This window comes from Ambystoma mexicanum, chromosome 6p, assembly GCF_040938575.1.
Source record: "Ambystoma mexicanum isolate Mex_15411 chromosome 6p, UKY_AmexF1_1, whole genome shotgun sequence".
NCBI lineage: Eukaryota > Metazoa > Chordata > Amphibia > Caudata > Ambystomatidae > Ambystoma > Ambystoma mexicanum.
The window spans coordinates 1420179288-1420198227 of NC_090935.1; the positions used below are offsets into that span (position 1 = coordinate 1420179288).

General features: G+C 47.7%; 1 protein-coding gene across 2 annotated transcripts in view; it reads left to right on the plus strand.

Moving 5' to 3' along the window:
• LIN54 (lin-54 DREAM MuvB core complex component) overlaps positions 1 to 18940 on the plus strand; it is an 825244-nt gene that overhangs the window by 269799 nt on the left and 536505 nt on the right. For both annotated transcript variants that reach the window (XM_069626123.1, XM_069626122.1), the window contains exon 5: positions 15514 to 15669. In XM_069626123.1, coding sequence (XP_069482224.1) covers positions 15514 to 15669 — 156 coding nt within the window. The remainder of the gene's footprint in view (positions 1 to 15513; positions 15670 to 18940) is intronic.

The following is an 18940-nucleotide window of genomic DNA, read 5'->3' on the forward strand; positions in this document are numbered from 1 at the left end:
AAAAACCCTCTTCACAGAGGGGCAGCAATTCTCGGCGGTCCTTTTGAGGACAAGCCCGCGCCGCTCAAAATAATTTTGGCAAGGGCAACTTCAACGCAAGTCAATCGGCTGCAAGCCCCGCTTACTACCCCCAGAGGGGTCAGAAGCGCGGAAAGAATAGAGGCAGAGGCTCCAATTCCAGAGGTGCGTCAACCTTGGGTCAGAAATGACCACCAAGTTCAGGTCCCCTCCCATGTCTCCCCGGTCGGGGGGCTATTAACATCTTTCCTCAAGGCATCGGAGGGGATAACTTCAGACAAGTGGGTATTAAAGACGGTCGCCCACGGTTATTGCGTGGAATTCGCCCGACCCCCACAGTTCAGACCGCCGAAACATCGACGCCTTTCACCGGAACATCTGCAGATCCTGGTCCAAGAGGTGGAGGCGCTGCTGGGAAAGGACGCCATAGAAGCCGTCCCGATTCTTCAGGTAAACAAGGGTATTTATTCAATATACTTCCTTGTACCCAAAAAGGATCTCACCATGCGTCCTGTTCTAGACCTGCGCCCAGCGAACAAGTTCATAAAGCCCTAGAAGTTTCGCATGGTAACACTTCAAGAGGTGATCCCATTGCTAAAACAAGGGGACTTCATGACAACATTGGATATGAAAGATGCATACTTTCATATTTCAATGCTGCCAGCGCACAGAAAATTCCTAATGTTCGTGATTCAGGACAAACACTACCAGTTCAAGGTACTCCCCTTCGGCATAGCCTCGACGCCACAGGTGTTTACCAAGGTCCTGGCAGTGGCAGCAGCACACCTGCGCAGACTTTCAGTTCCAGTTTACCCTTACCTCGACGATTGGCTCATCACGGGGGACTCGTTTGTTTGTTTTTCGAACACCCAAAAGACAGTAGACCTACTGTTCAGCCTGGGATTTTCTATCAACGAAAAGAAATCCAGCTTAGTCCCCAGTCAAGTAAAACAGTTCCTGGGGGCTCTAATTCGCACCGAAGACGGTCTAGTCTTCCCTTCCAGCGAGAGGGTTCAGAACATGCTCTCTCAAGTTCCTCAGTGTGTAGCCAGTCGGAAGATGACGGTACGCAAAGCTATGCGTTTGCTAGGGATGATGGCGTCATGCATATACTTGGTCCCCCACGCGTGGCTGCGCATGCATCCCATGCAGGAGTGGCTCAACAGCCAGTGGTGTCAGGCCAGTGGACAATGGGAAGTTCTGTTAGTTGTCTCGCCAGCCCTCGTTCTCTCTCTGCAGTGGTGGTCGAGGGAGAACCTCTTGAAGGGGAAAACCTTCACCACCCCTGCAGTGGAAGCCACTCTCACGACAGACGCATCTCTCACAGGGTGGGGGGCTCACCTGCTTCAACAGACAGCGCACGGAGTGTGGTCCCCTCAGGTAGCGTCCAACCATATAAACCAACTGGAGCTACCAGCAGTGTTCAAAGCATTAAAGGCCTTTCAGAAGCAACTGCAAGTGAAGACAGTGCTGGTCCTAATCGACAGCACAACAGCAATGTATTAACTGAACAAGCAGGGGGGCACTCACTCTCCAGGGCTATCCAAGCTGTCCCAAAACCTCTGGATATGGGCTGTCAAACACAAGATGTCCCTGATATCCCAACATGTTCCAGGGGAACTCAATCTTCTGGCAGACTTACTCAGCAGAGATTTTCCTCTGCCAGAAGAATACGAATGGCGTCTGCACGAAGACATTGGGCCTCATTACGAGTCCGGCGTTAACCGAGGCGGTAAAACCGCCTGGTTAACGCCGGACTCGTATTACCATTCCGCCTCCGTGATTCCCGGAATTACCGGGGCATCACAACCCCTGTTTTCCGGGAATCACGGAGGCGGAATGGTGTAAATCCCCATTCCCATTGAGTCCTATGGGACTCAATGGGAATCGGGATCATGGAAACACCGGCAGCATCTTGTAATGCTGCCGGTGTTTCCTCGTCCACCTGCAGGCGGGCGGTGTTAAACCCGCCAGGTCAGACCTGGCGGGAACATCACCTCCCGCCTGCAGGGGTCGGGATCAGGCGGTCCGGAAACAACGGTGGCGGCGGGTTTACCGCCACCGTTATTTCCGGACCGCCACGGTCGTAATGAGGCCCATTGTATCCGTCTTCGCAGAATGGGGGTTTCCAGAGATCGACTTGTTCGCTACTCAGAACGCCCAATGCCCAGATTACGCCTCCAGGTACCCCCAGAACCGATCCAAGGAGAACGGTCTCTGGATAACTTGGTCGGGGAAATTTGTTTACGCTCCCCCCCCGCCCCTCCCGACTCCCCTTCTGAACAAGATGGTGCACAAGATGCACCAGGAACCAGTCACCATGATTCTGGTGGCTCCCATGTGGGCCTGCCAACCTTGGTTTGCACACCTGATGGAAATGTCCCTCTCCCCACCAGTCAAGCTGCCCTGCCCGTACAACATGTTGTCTCAAGTCAGGGGGGAGACTCTGCACCCATGCCCACAAACTCTGAACTTAGCAGCCTGGCTCCTGAAGTCATAGAGTTTGGACATCTGCAACTCCCTCAAAGATGATTGGACATACTGAGGGAGGCAAGAAAGCCCAACACACGTTATTGCTATGCCAGCTTATGGAAACGTTTTGTCATTTGGTGCAGTTCCAAAGGCGTCAATCCCACTGATTGTTCGCCTTCACACATTGTTATATCTAACCTATCTGTTGGACTCTGGGTTAGTCTTCAATTCCTTAAAGGTTCACCTAGCGGCGTTGTCAGCCTACACCATGTCACAGCAGAAGGTGTTGTGGTGGAAAATACCTGTGATTAAAGCCTTTATGGAAGGGGTTAAAAGAATTTATCCCCCCATCACTCACCCAGCCCCTGGGTGGGATCTAAATGTGGTTTTAACTAGGCTCATGGGACCCCCTTTTGAGCCTATGCATAAAGCTAGTCTGAAAGCCCTGACTTACAAGACAGCCTTTCTAGTAGCTATCACTTCTATCAGAAGAGTTGGCGAACTACAGGCCCTCTCGGTCTTGGACCCTTTTGTTACAGTCCACAAAGATAAAGTCGTTCTACGCACTCATCCCAGATTTGCGCCAAAATGTATTTTGAAGTTCCATGTGAACCAGTCAATCGAACTACCCACGTTCTTCCAGAGACCTACTAACATGGCCGAAAGAAGCCTTCACACACTAGATGTGCGCAGGGCAGTCATGTTCTACATGGATAGAACTAAACCACTGAGGAAAACGAAACAATTTTTTGTTTCAGTGGCAGCTGGTAGAGAGGGGGCCCTGTTTCTAAATCGGCAATATCAAGGTGGATTGTCAAATGCATCACACTATGTTACACTCTTGCAAAGAGAGAACTGCCCTTCAAGCCTAGAGCACATTCTACTCGAGGCACTGGGGCATCCATAGCATTCATTGCAAATGTTCCCCTAGAGTACATTTGCAAAGCGGCAACCTGGAGTTCTGTACACACCTTTACAAAACACTATTGCCTAGACACTCATTCTAGGTCTGATTCTCAGGTGGGACAAGCAGTACTAAGACATCTTTTTTCTACTGTTCCTTCTCTCAACCCACCTCCAACTCCGGGTACTGCTCGCTAGTCTATGAACAGCATGTGATTCTAAGCAGATTAACAAGCATCAGAAGACATGCATTACTTACCGTAAAAGCATTTTTGATGATTGGATTTGCTTAGATTCACATGCGCCCTCCCTGCCTCCCCGCTCGGGGTGGAATGAACATAGACTTCTTACTACTTTCTCTCTTCATGTACTCACTATAGCCTTGGGCTCCTTCATGGCAGAAAAAATACAATCTGAGGGACCTGGGCGCGTGAGGGATTTTGGGTACTACACACATCACGATAGGGATAGTGTTTCAGACACGCCTATGCCGACGTCCCCTTTCGGTCCCCCGAAAGACATGATGCAATACTCCGCGGTTACCACTGGATGTCAGACCATATGCACAGCATGTTAATCTAAGCAGATACAATCATCAGAAAAGCTTTTACGGTAAGTAATGCATGTCTTCTGTCCTCTCTGGAAAAAAAAACTATATATTCTCACTGTGTAAATATTGATTTCCCCTTTGACCTGTTATCCAACAAGCTGAATATCTAAAACAGCTTAAGAAGTATTCCTGGACCTGGGATGGATCTGATACCATTGCTAAACTAAATGGCAAAAGGTGCTATCAAGAATATATCTTGCAGGGCTTTTAAAAAAGGTGGTATGTGCTCTTATTTGTTAAAGCCTTGCAGGAACAAAATGAGGGTTTTTAATCATCTACTCAGATCAAATATCCTTCCAACATATTGGTGGTGTCCCATGTGAAGAGTCGCCTTTGCAATAAATTTGTGGAAACCAGTCCTTAAGCGAGGTTTCAAAGGCAGTGTATCACAAGTCTTACTTCACATTTGTTGTAAAGCTTGAAAACATACAGGAAGATCAGTTTTGGAGCTCCCTTTATGGAGCTAATTAGTCATCTCTGGTGCATCCTTTTATGTTTGGCAGGAGATTGTGAATAGGGGATTTCAGAAAATCTACTTGATTAGGGTATTATGATTACATTGACTGAGGTGTTTTATAAATTAATTAGGTCATTTTAGAGTATTTTGCTGGTTTTATCTTCTGCAATGTGGCCACTGTAACTCTATTTCTGATGTTTCATTTGTGTTTAAGGTTTTAATAGTAACCAAAATGCACAATAAAAAAAAGAAAAGCATTTTACTCATCTATAAACTCCTTGGACTACCTTTTTGGAACAATTTTCAAAAATCTACAGGACCATTTCCCTAACTTTTTCCCCCCAACTCCTAGAACTATTGGAAACTTTGATCATTTGCACACACGGCCTCAGTCAATTTAGTCTTACACTTTACAAGTTAGAGTTGTTTTTCCTGCGTACTGTTGATGTTATGACTCAATTACTTTGCTTCTCTTTCAGCTACTGTGGGAGTACATTGATTATTTTGCACTGACTAACTGTGACTGTATGTTTTAAATTCTTAGTATAGTGATATTATTACCTATTCTAAGTCATTTATATAGAGTTCTTTTGCCAATAATTTCATTTGTGTTGAATCATTGTGGACCCTTGATCCCACTCACCTCTCCCGTGAGTAAGCATTGACCACTCTCCATGCTACCTTGTTTGGTTTGGCTAAGATCCCTGTTTCCCCTGTTCACTAGAACTAGGGTGTCCTACTAAACTCTGTCGACCAGGCCAGAGTTTAGAAATCCATCAGAACAGTTTCTGCAGCATATGGTTATATCCAACACACAAGCCTGCTGGGTCACTACAAACTGGAGTAGTAGTTGAATTGTGCTCTAAACCTTTATTGGATTTATTTGGCACGATGAGGAATATACCTTCTCAGTTCACCCTGAAAAACACCAGTATCTGCAAATCTGCTCAATATTAGATTATCGACTGGATTCTGTGCCCATTTTATGTCTGTAAAACTAACTTGGGGATAGGTATTTATTCTACTAATTGGCACCTTTAGCACAAGTTGGTCTTTTTTTCAGAAGATTTATAGCAATATGTATTGCCTTTACCTGAGAATCTATTCTGCTAATCCATGGACTCGCCAGAGAATATTTGGCATTAAACATTGCCATAAGCAAAATTCTCATGCCTTTCTTACTTAGGGAATTCAATGCCCTGATCGGTGATCTCAGCGGAAGACCTGCAGTCTATATCTTTAGCAGCTGCTGCAGAGGAGTGCTTATCGGACCACCCTGAAGATTTATGCCAGTACTTGGAGTCTGCCGTCAGGGTATTTAAATTATCTGTGGTCCCAGATCAAAGTATTATGGGAAGTTTCTCAAGATCACCCGACAGGAAGCCAAGAGCTGAGCTTCATATAATAAAGGAGCATTAATATTAGGAGTATGCTACCTGTACATATTACAGAATGCCCCACTGCACATACCAATGAAGACGTTCCAGGAAATAGACTGTACTCAGGAAATTCCTGTGGTGCGGTGGGCATCCGAGAATAGCTCTTCAAACACTGCAAAGGTCAATATGGGGAGGAGGCATCGGTCTGCCAAGGCTACAGACCTACTACCAGATGTCGGTGATAAATGACTCTACACGACAAATCCACATTACCACATGTGAGAGCATCACCCCCCCCCCATAGAGTTATATGCTGCGACACCCAGATCAACCCCTCGAGACATATCGCAGACGCCCCATATCTGGGCAGAGTCACACGCTTTTATAGGCTGGGGGGACAAAGTCACTCCACTACAACCGTAATAGAAACATAGGAATCTCCCCGAAGTGACTAATATACCGAAATGGCCAGTGTGGAAGAGACATGGCATAGAAAAAGTAAGAGATATAGTAGAAGGAACTATATGACCTTTTGATCTAACTTCCACCTTCAACCTCCCGGAAGCAGAGAGATACCACTACACACAGCTCCGACATGCTTTACAACAGCACCTCCCTACCCTCTCTGACATGTCAGATTGTACACCATTGGAACGGAACATAGTTATAGAGCATATTCAGGCTAAAGTCACCACAGTCATGTACAGTGTTATCACCTCCTTTGCCACACCAGAACTGGTATGATTAAAGACAAAATGGGAAACTGAAGTGGGGGAGATCATGTTGGAGGACTGGGTCCAGATCCTAATGTACCCCTGTGAAGTCACCATATCGGCCAGGCTATGTCTAGTACAACTGAAGATATTACATAGAATCTACTACCCAAGGGTGGCCGTGTACCGCTGATGTAAAATAGCTGAACCTAGCTGTTTACGCTGCCGGGGGCAAGGGGGAACCTTCTTTCACATACTATGGGAATGCCCAGTAATCAGCCATTATTGGCAGCAATGTTGCGATGTCTTATCAAGGGTCCTGAACCAAATGATCCCCAGAGATCCCAAACTGCTGTTACTGGGGGTAGACAGTGAGATAGATATGTCAAGATACGAAAAAGCTCTGCTTCATGACTGCAACAGCTATAATCAAAAGAAACATAGCACGGCTATGGGGAGCAGCAGAAACGCTGCAGGTAGGCCAATGGATTACGGACGTACAAATTTGCATTGCAATAGAAAGGAGAGTTTACAGGGCCAGAGGATGCCCCGAAAAAGCAGATAACATCTGGCAACGCCGGGAAGACACGATGTGAAAGCCTGAACTTCTGATACCATAACACCATAGGATAAGGGATAGATTGTATATGGTATACTGTATGTGATCCATTTGAGTGTGTTTTCCATCCAACGTTATTGTTGTTTTTAAGATCTGACCCGGAAAGGACCAGTGGTTGTATGTTATAAAACCAATAAAATGTGATATCAAAAAAAATATTAGGAGTATGATGCTATGAAAGTAGGTAAACCAGTCCTTTATTATTATTTTTTTAACAACTTCGTATTATGTTTTTTCAAACGCTGGTGGGTTCGATCAACAAACAGTGCATCATTTAATTATCGGCAAATGGATCCCTCCGCGCCCCCGCTCCATCCTTCCCAAACCCTGACCCTTTCCCAGTCCATCCTTTATCATTGTTCAGGGTCCATATAGTCCTTTATATATTTACATGACACTTGGCCACTATTTACAGTCTTAGGTTGTTAATCACAAATACAAGTCCTTGGAGGAGCTGTGCCTTCAAATGTCAAGCATGCTGCACTCTTAATAAAGAGGCCGAGCTTTCCTTAAGGCTTTAGAGATACTGAATGCCCCGCCTCCCTGTTCAAAGATGCTGCACACCTCCTATAAATATTTCTCACTTCGTTTTTCCATGTTTTTGTAGCTTTTTTTTTTTACTTGAGCTGTATTTGTGAACGCAACTACACTCTGTTTACAAGAAGCATGAGTGTCCAGTATTAACGTTGTGCAAATTTAAATCAGATACTCCAAATTAAGAATATATGTATGTGTATGAATATGTGTGTATGTATATGTGTATATATATATTTCTGAGGCTTGTGGAATCTGCTTAGATCACATGCTGTGCATAGGCCGACATCTAGTGGAAGCTGCGGAGTATTACAGTTTGTTTTTCGAAAATCGAAAAAGGGCGTCGACACAGGGCGTGCCAGTAATACTATCCCTAGTGTGACGTCCACTGTACCCATGATCCCTCACGCGTCTAGGATCCCCAGATTGTTTTTTTTCCGCCATTCTGGTCGGAAGCACTTCATCGGAGTTCCCTGGCTTTGCCATATTTACACTTAAAACTAATTCTAATTTGCCCCGTTTTGTCACCCTTACGTCGATCAGCATCTCGACGCCGAACCGGGGAGGAGATCAACGTCGAAACCCGACGGATTGGGCCTTGAGGCTTCCGCCTCGGCTCGGGCCTGGGCCGCTGGCCTCGGCCCTACAAGTAGGGAGAGTGGGGGGTGGTACACTTCCACACTCGGTTATAGACACCTTCTTACCTACACACACTTGCCCGCTGCCCACAGGCGTGTATGGAGGGTACGCCCTTTCAGTTTTGCCCCAAGTGTAATAAGAAATACCCTTGGGTAGATAAGCACGCTACGTGCAACCTTTGCCTGCCCAGAGACCACCCCGAGGCGGGTTGCAGGGCCTGTAGCAGGTTTAAGACCAAAACTCTTAAGGACCGCTCCACCAAGCGTTGGGCCCACCACGCCAAGCTAGCAGCTATGGAGGCGGAGGGTACCTTCAGCGACGGCAGCGACGCCGGACTTTCGGACGGCGAGGGCACCAAGGCGTCGAAAGACAGCCTAACGCACGTCCCCGGCCTCGGAAGGTCGTCCGTCCCGGCGACTATGGGGAAGTCCCCCGGCGACAAGAGCGTTACACATACACACGCTAAACACAAAAAAGCCACCCGAGATTCGACGTCGTCGAAACCTCGGAAAGAGGCACAGAAGGAGCGGTCCGAAAGGACGTCCTCTGGGCGGTCCCGGTCGAGGTCGCCGCACGACGTCAGGCAAGCCTCCACACTTGCACATAGTGCCTCGCCCATTAACATCACGGAAGATCACTCGTCCGGAGACTAACATCCCCAGCCTGCACCCCAGGGAAAGGGTACATCACTTGGGAGTAAGGAGGGCCCAGTTTCGAAGCCTAGTTCGAAACACAGGGATTCCACCTCCGATCCTCGACGCCAGGCGTCGAAAGATAAGGGAAAGGGTAAACACACTTCCACCCACGGGGAAGGGGGTAAGCAACAAAGGAAACAACCCTTGCAATCCCCCACAACAATAGAACTGACTTCCCCGTCCAAGTCTTCTCAGGGACAGTCCATAGAGAGTTCCAGCAAGGTCACCCCAAGCTCAAAACTCTGGTCATGCGAGGACATTGACAGAGTAATGTCAAGGATGTCCTCCTTAGCAAATTTCTTCGAAAGACACCCTGACCAACTACTAGCTTTAAACCCTCAGGAATCTTCTCCCTCAGGCTCAAGGGACCCTATCCCTTCAAATAAAAGGCCCCGGGTCGAGACACCATTAAAGGCTTCAGACCCCTTCGAGGTCCAACCCTATTCTTGCCTTTTCCCTACAGGCCAAGGAGACTCTTCCCTTATAGAGGGCCAGGATTTTGAGACACCAGAAGATCTCGCAGTGTCAGATTATTACGGGGAGGACGAAGACGAGGATGAGCCAGAAAATAGCCCAGATATTTTCAGAATGGACTCACCAGTCGAAAGGGAAGCCCCAGTGTCTGATTCCCCAATAGATAATCAGCCCCTCCTGAATGAACTGCTCTCTCGGGCAGCTAACCACTTCCACATAGACACACAAGGTGTCCAAGAAGAGAGGGACTTCGCGGAGGAACTAATAGGGGAAAGGAAGACAGTAGCCCAGACCATTCCCATCCTGAAATCTATTCAACGCAGAATAGCACCATCCCTTGTCAACCCAAACCTGACAAGACCTGTAAACCCGAGAGTAGAGAAGCTGTTTAAAGCAGCCCAGTCGGACCCTATATATATTAGAGGCCAACTTAAGCCAGACTCTCTAGTCGTAACTAACACCCGCAAGAGAGCTGGAACCCCATTATCTTCCTCGGAGGCTCCCCCCGACAAGGAAAGTAAGAAACTCTATGGTTTTGGTAGAAAAGTAGCTTCCACGGCAGCCTACCAAACCAGAATCGCGAATTCCACCACACTGTTGGCCAGCTACAACTGCCATCAGTGGGAAAAAGTGGCAGCACTAATAGATTCCGCTCCCGAACCCCTTAAGAGCCAGCTATCTCGCATTGTGCAGAGGGAAGAAACGTCTCAGGCTGCATTTTAAAAGCAACTTTAGACGCCGCAGACAATGCGGGTAGAATTATAGCAGAGGGGACTGTCATCAAAAGACATGCTTGGTTGAGGCAGTCGGGATTCAGAGCAGAAACACAAGCTGCACTCTTAGACAAACCAGTGGAAAGTGATCTCCTGTTTGGAAAGGCAGTCGAGGACGCACTAAAAAACGCTAAGGAGGAATTCGACACCCTCAAATCCCTTGGCCAGTTAACTACAAAACCACCTAACCAAAGAGGGAACGGCAATTTTCGTCGCCCCCGCGGCCAAAATTCCAATAGAGGAAATAGCTATTCCCACACCCAGGGTACACAGTGGAACACCAACTCACAACAGTCTACCCAGGGGTATGGTAGGGCTAGTAGAAGAGGACGTGGTAGAGACAGAGGCAGCCCCAGTAAAGGAGGCGGCACGCCTCCACCAAAGCAGTGACGCTCATTTCAGGGTCCCTTCCCATGCAACCCCAGTAGGGGGACGAATATCCAGCTTCACCCAGGCATGGGAAGGGATAACATCCGACAGATGGGTGCTGTCGACGGTATCCAAGGGGTACTGTATAGAACTACTGCAACGTCCCCGAAACCACCCTCCAAGACAAAAAGTCCACTCTTTAGAACATCAAAAGATCCTCCTCGAGGAAATCTACAATCTGCTCCTAAAGGACGCGATAGAACTCGTCCCAGGACACCAGGTAAACAAGGGTATCTATTCAACTTACTTCCTTGTGCCAAAGAAAGATTTAACAATGCGCCCAGTATTGGACTTACAGCCTGCCAACAAGTATGTCAAGCCCCAAAAATTCCGTATGATCACGCTACAAGAGGTAATCCCACTCCTAAAAAAGGGGGATTACATGGCAACCTTGGATATGAAAGATGCCTATTTTCATATTTCCATGCTCCCGGCGCACAGAAAATACTTGCGCTTCAAGGTGGACAGTCGCCACTACCAATTCAAGGTACTGCCCTTCGGGATAGCTTCAGCACCAAGGGTATTCACCAAGGTACTGGCGGTGGCAGCTGCACACCTACGCAGGGAGGCAATCCCAGTGTACCCTTATCTGGACGACTGGCTCATAACGGGGGAAACCCCAGGAATCTGCAGATCAAACATTCAGAGGACTATCGACCTCCTCCACGAATTAGGCTTCTCTATTAACGAGAAGAAGTCAAGTCTGGTGCCAAGCACCTCAAAACAGTTTCTAGGAGCTATCCTAGATACTCTGAGAGAATTGACCTTCCCTTCGGAAGAAAGAATTCGGAATATACTTCTGCAAATTCCGCATTATCAGTCAGGTCAACAGATAACAGTACGCAAAGCTATGCGGTTACTGGGCATGATGGCGTCATGCATTTACCTGGTCCCCCACGCGCGTCTGCGCATGCGTCCCATGCAGGAATGGTTGGCGAAACAGTGGTCTCAGGCAAGTGGTCAGTGGGACGATCTAGTGGTCGTTTCGCCAACACTCGTACAGAGCCTACACTGGTGGACAAGAGAGAATCTCGCAAAGGGGAAACCCTTTTACGATCCCGAAGTACAGGCAGTGGTTACTACAGATGCATGCCTGACTGGGTGGGGAGCTCACCATCTCCACCACACAGCCCAGGGTCTCTGGTCTCACTCAGTAGCCAAGAACCACATCAATCTGCTAGAGCTTCTGGCAGTATTCCGAGCGCTGCAGGCGTTCGAGCCCCATCTACTGAACTTGTCGGTGCAGATCAGGACGGACAGCACGACAGCCATGTTCTATCTGAACAAGCAAGGAGGGACTCGTTCGCCAAATCTGTCCAAGCTGGCCCAGAAAATATGGATATGGGCACTCAGACGGAACATCTTCCTGTCATCGCAACATGTTCCAGGGGAGCTCAATTCCCTAGCGGATGCTCTAAGCAGAGACTCCCTCCCAGAGGAACACGAATGGGTCCTTCACAGAGACGTAGTAGAAGATCTCTTCTCTCAGTGGGGTTTCCCCACTATAGACCTATTCGCCACAAGCGAAAACAAACAATACCCAGGATTTGCATCCAGGTTCCCCCAGACGGACTCCCAGGGGAATGCCCTGTGGATGAACTGGTCAGGGATGTTTGCGTACGCTTTTCCACCAACTCCTCATCAGGAAGGTGGTGTACAAGATGAACAAGGAATCAATGACGCTCATCCTAGTTGCTCCCATGTGGGCGAGACAACCATGGTTTCCACACCTACGCAGGATGGCGGTGTGCGAGCCCATCAGACTCCCAGCCTGGTACAACCTTCTGTCCCAGCAACAAGGTCAAACACTGCATCAGGAACCCAACTCTATGAACCTAGCAGCATGGCTCCTGAAGTCATAGAGTTTGGACATCTCAAATTACCACAGAGGTGTATGGACATTCTAAAAGAGTCCAGGAAACCAAATACAAGACACTGTTACTTTGACAAGTGGAAAAGATTCGTTATCTGGTGCCAGAATAAACAAATCAACCCGGTTGATTGCACTCCTTCCAACATTGTAACATACATGCTCCACCTGCTGGATGCAGGGTTGGTTTTTAACTCCCTGAAAGTACACCTGGCAGCCCTCTCGGCTTACACCACATCCCATAACAGGGTCTTGTGGTGGAAAGTACCAGTGGTTAAAGCCTTCATGGAAGGAGTAAAGAGACTTCACCCTCCTATTTCGAACCCACCGCCAGGATGGGACCTCAACGTGGTGCTAGCTAAGCTCATGGGGCCCCCCTTCGAACCCATGCATAAAAGTAATCTCAAACACCTGACTTATAAAACGGCCTTCTTAGTAGCCATTACCTCCATAAGAAGGGTCAGTGAAATTCAGGCTCTGTCAGTGCAAGATCCGTTCTTTACTATCCACAAGGACAAACTGGTTTTACGCACACACCCTAGGTTCTCACCAAAATTCATATCCAAGTTCCATGTAAACCAGTCCATCGAGCTTCCGGCTTTCTTCCAAAACCCACAAAGCTCGGCTGAGGTGAAACTACACACCCTAGATGTGCGTAGGGCGGTCTTATACTATGTAAATAAAACCAGACCGCTAAGGAAAACAGATCAACTGTTTGTCTCCGTAGCTACAGGCAGAGAGGGGGATCGCGTCTCTAAGGGCGCTATCTCTAAGTGGATTATCAACTGTATACAGCTGTGTTACTCTCTTTCTAAAAAGACTCTGCCGTTTACACCAAGGGCCCACTCTACTAGAGGCATTGGGGCCACTCTGGCTTTCATTGCAAATGTTCCCCTCGACACCATTTGCAAAGCAGCTACTTGGAGCTCTATTCACACTTTTACTCAGCATTACTGCATTGACACTCATTCCAAGACAGATACACAAGTGGGACAAGCGGTTCTAAGACACCTGTTTGCTCATGACCCTTCTCACATCCCACCTCCTTCTTCTGGTACTGCTCGCTAATCTATGCACAGCATGTGATCTAAGCAGATTCCACAAGCCTCAGAAGGGATACATTACTCACCGTAATCGTATTTCTGATGCTTGTATCTGCTTAGATTCACATGCGACCCACCCTTCCTCCCCTCCGAGAGAAGGCGCATGGTTGCTTGTAGTCTTACCTTTCTGTCTATCTGCTTGGACTATCTGTACTCACGCTACTCCTCATGCTACCTCATGTCAGGAAAAACACAATCTGGGGATCCTAGACGCGTGAGGGATCATGGGTACAGTGGACGTCACACTAGGGATAGTATTACTGGCACGCCCTGTGTCGACGCCCTTTTTCGATTTTCGAAAAACAAACTGTAATACTCCGCAGCTTCCACTAGATGTCGGCCTATGCACAGCATGTGAATCTAAGCAGATACAAGCATCAGAAATACGATTACGGTGAGTAATGTATCATATATATATATATATATATATATATATATATATATATATATATATATATATATATATATATATATATATATATATATATATATATATATATAATTACACAAAACCAGCCTTATCCTCTGCTTCTTTAGCAGGGTCTTTCTCTGCGAACCCAGATTGGGATGACTGCCTCATTCATGAACCAGATAAGATTAGGTCAGGCAAACATTACCACCTTTCTGAGAATTGAAAGGTACTATGACCTACTATTTCTAACCAGGTAAAAAGATTGAATGCAAATCTAATTACTGTTATGTGGTTGGGGAGTCCTTGAAACTTTGTAGTCTTGTCTCATGGGATATGTAAGGACCCTTTTCTTCCCCTGGTCTGGAGTATAACTGGTTTGCACCCCTTCAATTGCTTATTTAGTCTCTGCGTTCGAGTGGCTAGGCCATATTTCCTGTTTCAACTCTCCGTAAACGCTCAAAGTGGGAATTCGTTGGCTTGTTGTGTTGCCCGTATATGCTCCTTAGAAGGGTTTTGTTTGTAATCTCACGTCTACTTAGATTAACTTGGAAAAAGGTTGGTTTTCTCATCTGCTTACCATTCCTTTTCCTGTTTGTTAGTCTTAGACAATGTTTGATTTCTTTGTGGATGATACTTTGCAAAACATAAGTGACTCTTGAGTTTAGAACAAATGTCCCTTTTTTTTTTTTTCTTTTGAATTTGCTGCGACTGCTTTCACTAACTCATAATAATGGATCTAAATGTACTTCAGCTTCATCTGAATGTCCCACATTCATCCCTCACCCTCCATCTTTCTGACTTGGTCTGGTATTTTCTAGCATTTGAGTGATTTTCATAAGTCCCTATCAGAGTTTGTTTTTTAACCCAACGTTCACCTGCCCCTTCCTCCCTCTTCCTGCCTTGTGGTTTCCTTCACTGTGATTCCATGTCTCATGCCTTCAGGTCCCAAACATTTGAGCATTTGCTTTGGAAACTATGGGCTATGTATGCCAGTAAGTATCAGTCTGTCTGCAAAGATTCTTTGACTTGGGTGCTCACATTGTCCCACACAGACTTTCGGGTGGTGGCAAAAGACTACAGGTCCTTTTTAATGTTTTTTTTTAAACCTACTCTGCTGAGGTGTTATGAAGTGTTAGGGAAGATTTGTTTTTTTGGGACACCCTTTAATTTTGCTTGTTTTGAGTCCAAGTCAATGGAGGGAAATTACAAAAAAGAGAAATCTGTCCAAAGACTAGCCCAGGATTTACCCTCAAACCTTTGACATTGAAAGACCTTGGTACCCGTTTTGACATGACACCTAAACTATTCCAAATATGGTGTTGTGTGATGCTTTTCATTTACATCTTGTGAAACTTGTATTCACTGTTCTAATGTGCACGAATTCAAAATTAAGATCTTGTTTTCCTAAAACAGCTTACAGTGGTGTCTGTGGCTTCGCAGTCTTCAAACTCTCCTCAGAAGGCCATAGGTGTTCCACTCAGCATGGCATTAGGGCAGCAGATACTTGCAGTGCAGCAGTCAACAAGTTCTTCCCCAGCAAAAACAATGACGAACTACACAACTGCTCAGGTATATACTCCACTTTCTCCTCTGAATTGCATCTCTTCACCAATGCCTTTTTTGTGAAACTGCATTATTGGCTCATCTATGATTGCTTACAGTTGGCAGCTTGCATACTGTTAGAAAAGACTTTCATATTTTTTTTTAAACTTCTTTTTATTACATTTTCAACAAGAAAAACAGCACAGATACACATTTATAATCACAGTAGAATGACTTAACAGCGAGAGCATAGCAAGTGACATTACAGTTGATAGTAAGTCCCTCAAAGGGGGTGGAGGGTTGGCACGATGCGCCTTATGGCGGTGCGGAGCGCGTCGAGGCTCTCCTTGGTCCCTGATATTGTTCCTATTCCTCCCACTTCCCCCATATCTTGAGGAACTTCCAGGGGCACCCCCTTGCCGTGTAGATTCGTTTTACCAGGGAGGCGCACCTGTCCATTTCATTGGTCCATCGGTCAATACCTATCTTGTCCGCAGAGCCCCAGGTGCTTGCCGTTAGTCTCTTCCCCAGCCCTAGTGCCACACTTAGAAATGTCCGATCCGTTTCTACCCCTATTCCCAATAGAATAAGTTTGGGGTCTTGTGGGATTGGGACTCCCAGCACTCTGGAGAGTCGCGACAGGCACGCTGTCCAAAAGTCCTGCAATACCCCACATTCCCAGATCATGTGGTAAAATTTGCCCTCTGCCCTCTTGCAGCGGAGTCAGGTTGCATCGTCGTCTCCTCCCCATCTGGATGTTTATGTTCTAGGGTAGTATGATCTGTGCAGGATCCTGAGTTGTATCAATCGGATTTTTGCATCTATTCCAATCTCGCGTGGGGACATCAGTGCCTCCACCCATTCTTCTGTTTCCAATGCCCCATGTCCTGCTCCCATTTTCCTCGGAGGTGTGTAAGTTCCCCAGAGCCTAAGGAGTTGATCACCTGGTAGAGGGTGGAAGTAACCTTGGAGGGGATTCGGTGTGGAAGGTTGTTTGTCTCTAGGGGGGAGCATGCAGGTATGTCGGTGAGGTTCTGGAATTGGGTGTTGATGGCGTGTGCGAGTTGGAGATATCTAAAGTGGTCCATAGGCCTTAGTCCGTGTGTTGTATTCAGCGCGTCAGTCTCTCAGCCGACCCTCGTGAATGTCTGCCAGTGTAGATATCCCTCTCCTCTCACAGGTGTCAAAGTGGCCCATTCGCAGGATTTCGGGAAGGAGTGCATTGTGCCATAGGAGCTGAATCAGGGTTGGTTTGCCCTCCCAGCCGATATGTCTATGTATCTCCTTCCAGATTCGACGGGTGTACAGGGACCTCCTGGGGACCCCCATCAGGCTTTCTTTGTCGTAGAGTATTTGTAGAGGAGGCGGGAGGCCGGTGTCCATTGTTTCGATCCGGATGTGTGGGAGCGTTGGGTACCCGTGTAGCCAGTCGTTTGCCACCCCTACTTGTGCAGCCCAGTAGTATATGCAAATATCTGGCAATCCTATGCCTCCCTCCCACACCGACCGACAGAGTGTTTTGAGGGCAATGCGGGCTTGTTTCCCGCCCCATAAAAACATGCATAGGGACTTGTCAATGTCTGTGAATGTGGCAGCCGGGATTGGGAGTGGGGCGTTTTGGAGGACGTATAGAAATCTCGGGAGTGCCAACATCTTAAATAGTGCGGTCCTGCCCAGTAGTGAGAGAGGAAGAGTTTGCCAATGAGACGTCGTTTTCAAATCTATCCACTATTGGGCGTAGGTTCAGTTTGAGGAAGTCGTCTGCGGGGGAGCCCCGCGCGACAGTCACGTGCGGGAGTTCAGGCAGTCTTATGGCGGCCCAGTTGTTTGGGTGGTGTTCAAATATGCGGGCTTATGGCACCCCTGCGGTGTTGGTTGCTGGGTGGGACCTCTGCCGCTATGTGGGGGTCCCCAACCGCCTGTGGGGGATGGGCCGTGAGCTTCGGTGGGTTGGAGTCCCCCGCTACGTCCTGCGGGGGGGGGTGAGGGGTGTAGGGGGGAAAGAGAAAGCCCCCTGCAGTTGTAGCCGGTGTGGGGTGGTGGTGAAGAGAGGTGTCCCCCGGTGCCCCGGTCCCCCGGTCCTCTCCTTGTCGCCGCCGGGCGTGGGCATATCTGCGGGGCCCCTCTCGACCCGAGCGCCCAGCCGCTCGCACACGGCGGGCGCCGGGGGGGGGGGCCCTCTTATGCTGGCCGTGTGCTGGTGTGTTGCAGCCGTCCGTGCCACGGAGCAGCAATCCACCTGCTCCGCAGGTCCTCGGCTACTGGGGCCCGGCGGCCATTTTCCTCAGGCGTGCTTCGCAGTCGGCCTCAATTGATTTTGTCAAGGGTGCAGGGGGCCCTCAAATCGCTCGGACTTTCGTGGGGGTGAGGGTGGGCACGGGTGCAATCTCCTACCCAATTTTCCCTTTTTTATTTATGTCCGCATCAGGGTTCTGCCAGGATTTAGCAGGATTCGGGCGGCCCAGGTGGAGCGACGGAGAGCTAGACCGACATCAGGCACCCCCTGGTGGTCTACAGAAAAGACTTGGTTGTTTTGCAACTTTCCCTCGATAGTTTTCTGTGGAACCCTTTTTGTTTTGCTCCGTTTTTGATTCTGTCCTGATTTTTTTGAAAGGAAGTAAAGCCTTCAGATTCACTACCCTTGCCTTTAACTCACATGCTAAGGGGAAACTGATCAGTCCATCAGACTATCAGTACTGGGAAACACAACTATACTTTTTGTTTTATTTTTTTAAATTTGTATTGGCATTTCAAGAATATCATAACAAACACCCCCCCATCCCTGTGTATCCCCCAAAGACCCCTCGCCAACCCCCACGTGCTGTGTAAGTGAGCCTTCCCTTTTATGTTCAGTGTGCTGCAAACAATCTATTATGTCTAAATATCACATGCTATACCCATTATGCACGGTTTCTGCGGACCATGTACAACATTAAAGTCTTCATGTAGACCATTCAGTACCACTTGCCAGTCTTTGGTAAATGCAGAGCTGCCTCCCTGCAGAGAGTACGTCATCCATTCGAAGGCTTCAAAGTTCCATACTTTGGAAAACCACTCTGCAATGTGAGGTGGGTCCCCTTCCTTCCAGTTCTGAGTGATCATGAGCAATGTGGCTAATTGCAGAGTTACATTTGCTTTCTGTATTGATTTCGGGAGTCGTATAACATGTTCCTTTATCATGATTAGCACACATGAATGGAGGGAGAGGGAGGTGTTTGAAAAGAGAATATTTCACACATGTGCTTATTCACCTCTCCCCAATAGCGTGCCAAACCCGGACAGTTTAACCATACATGTT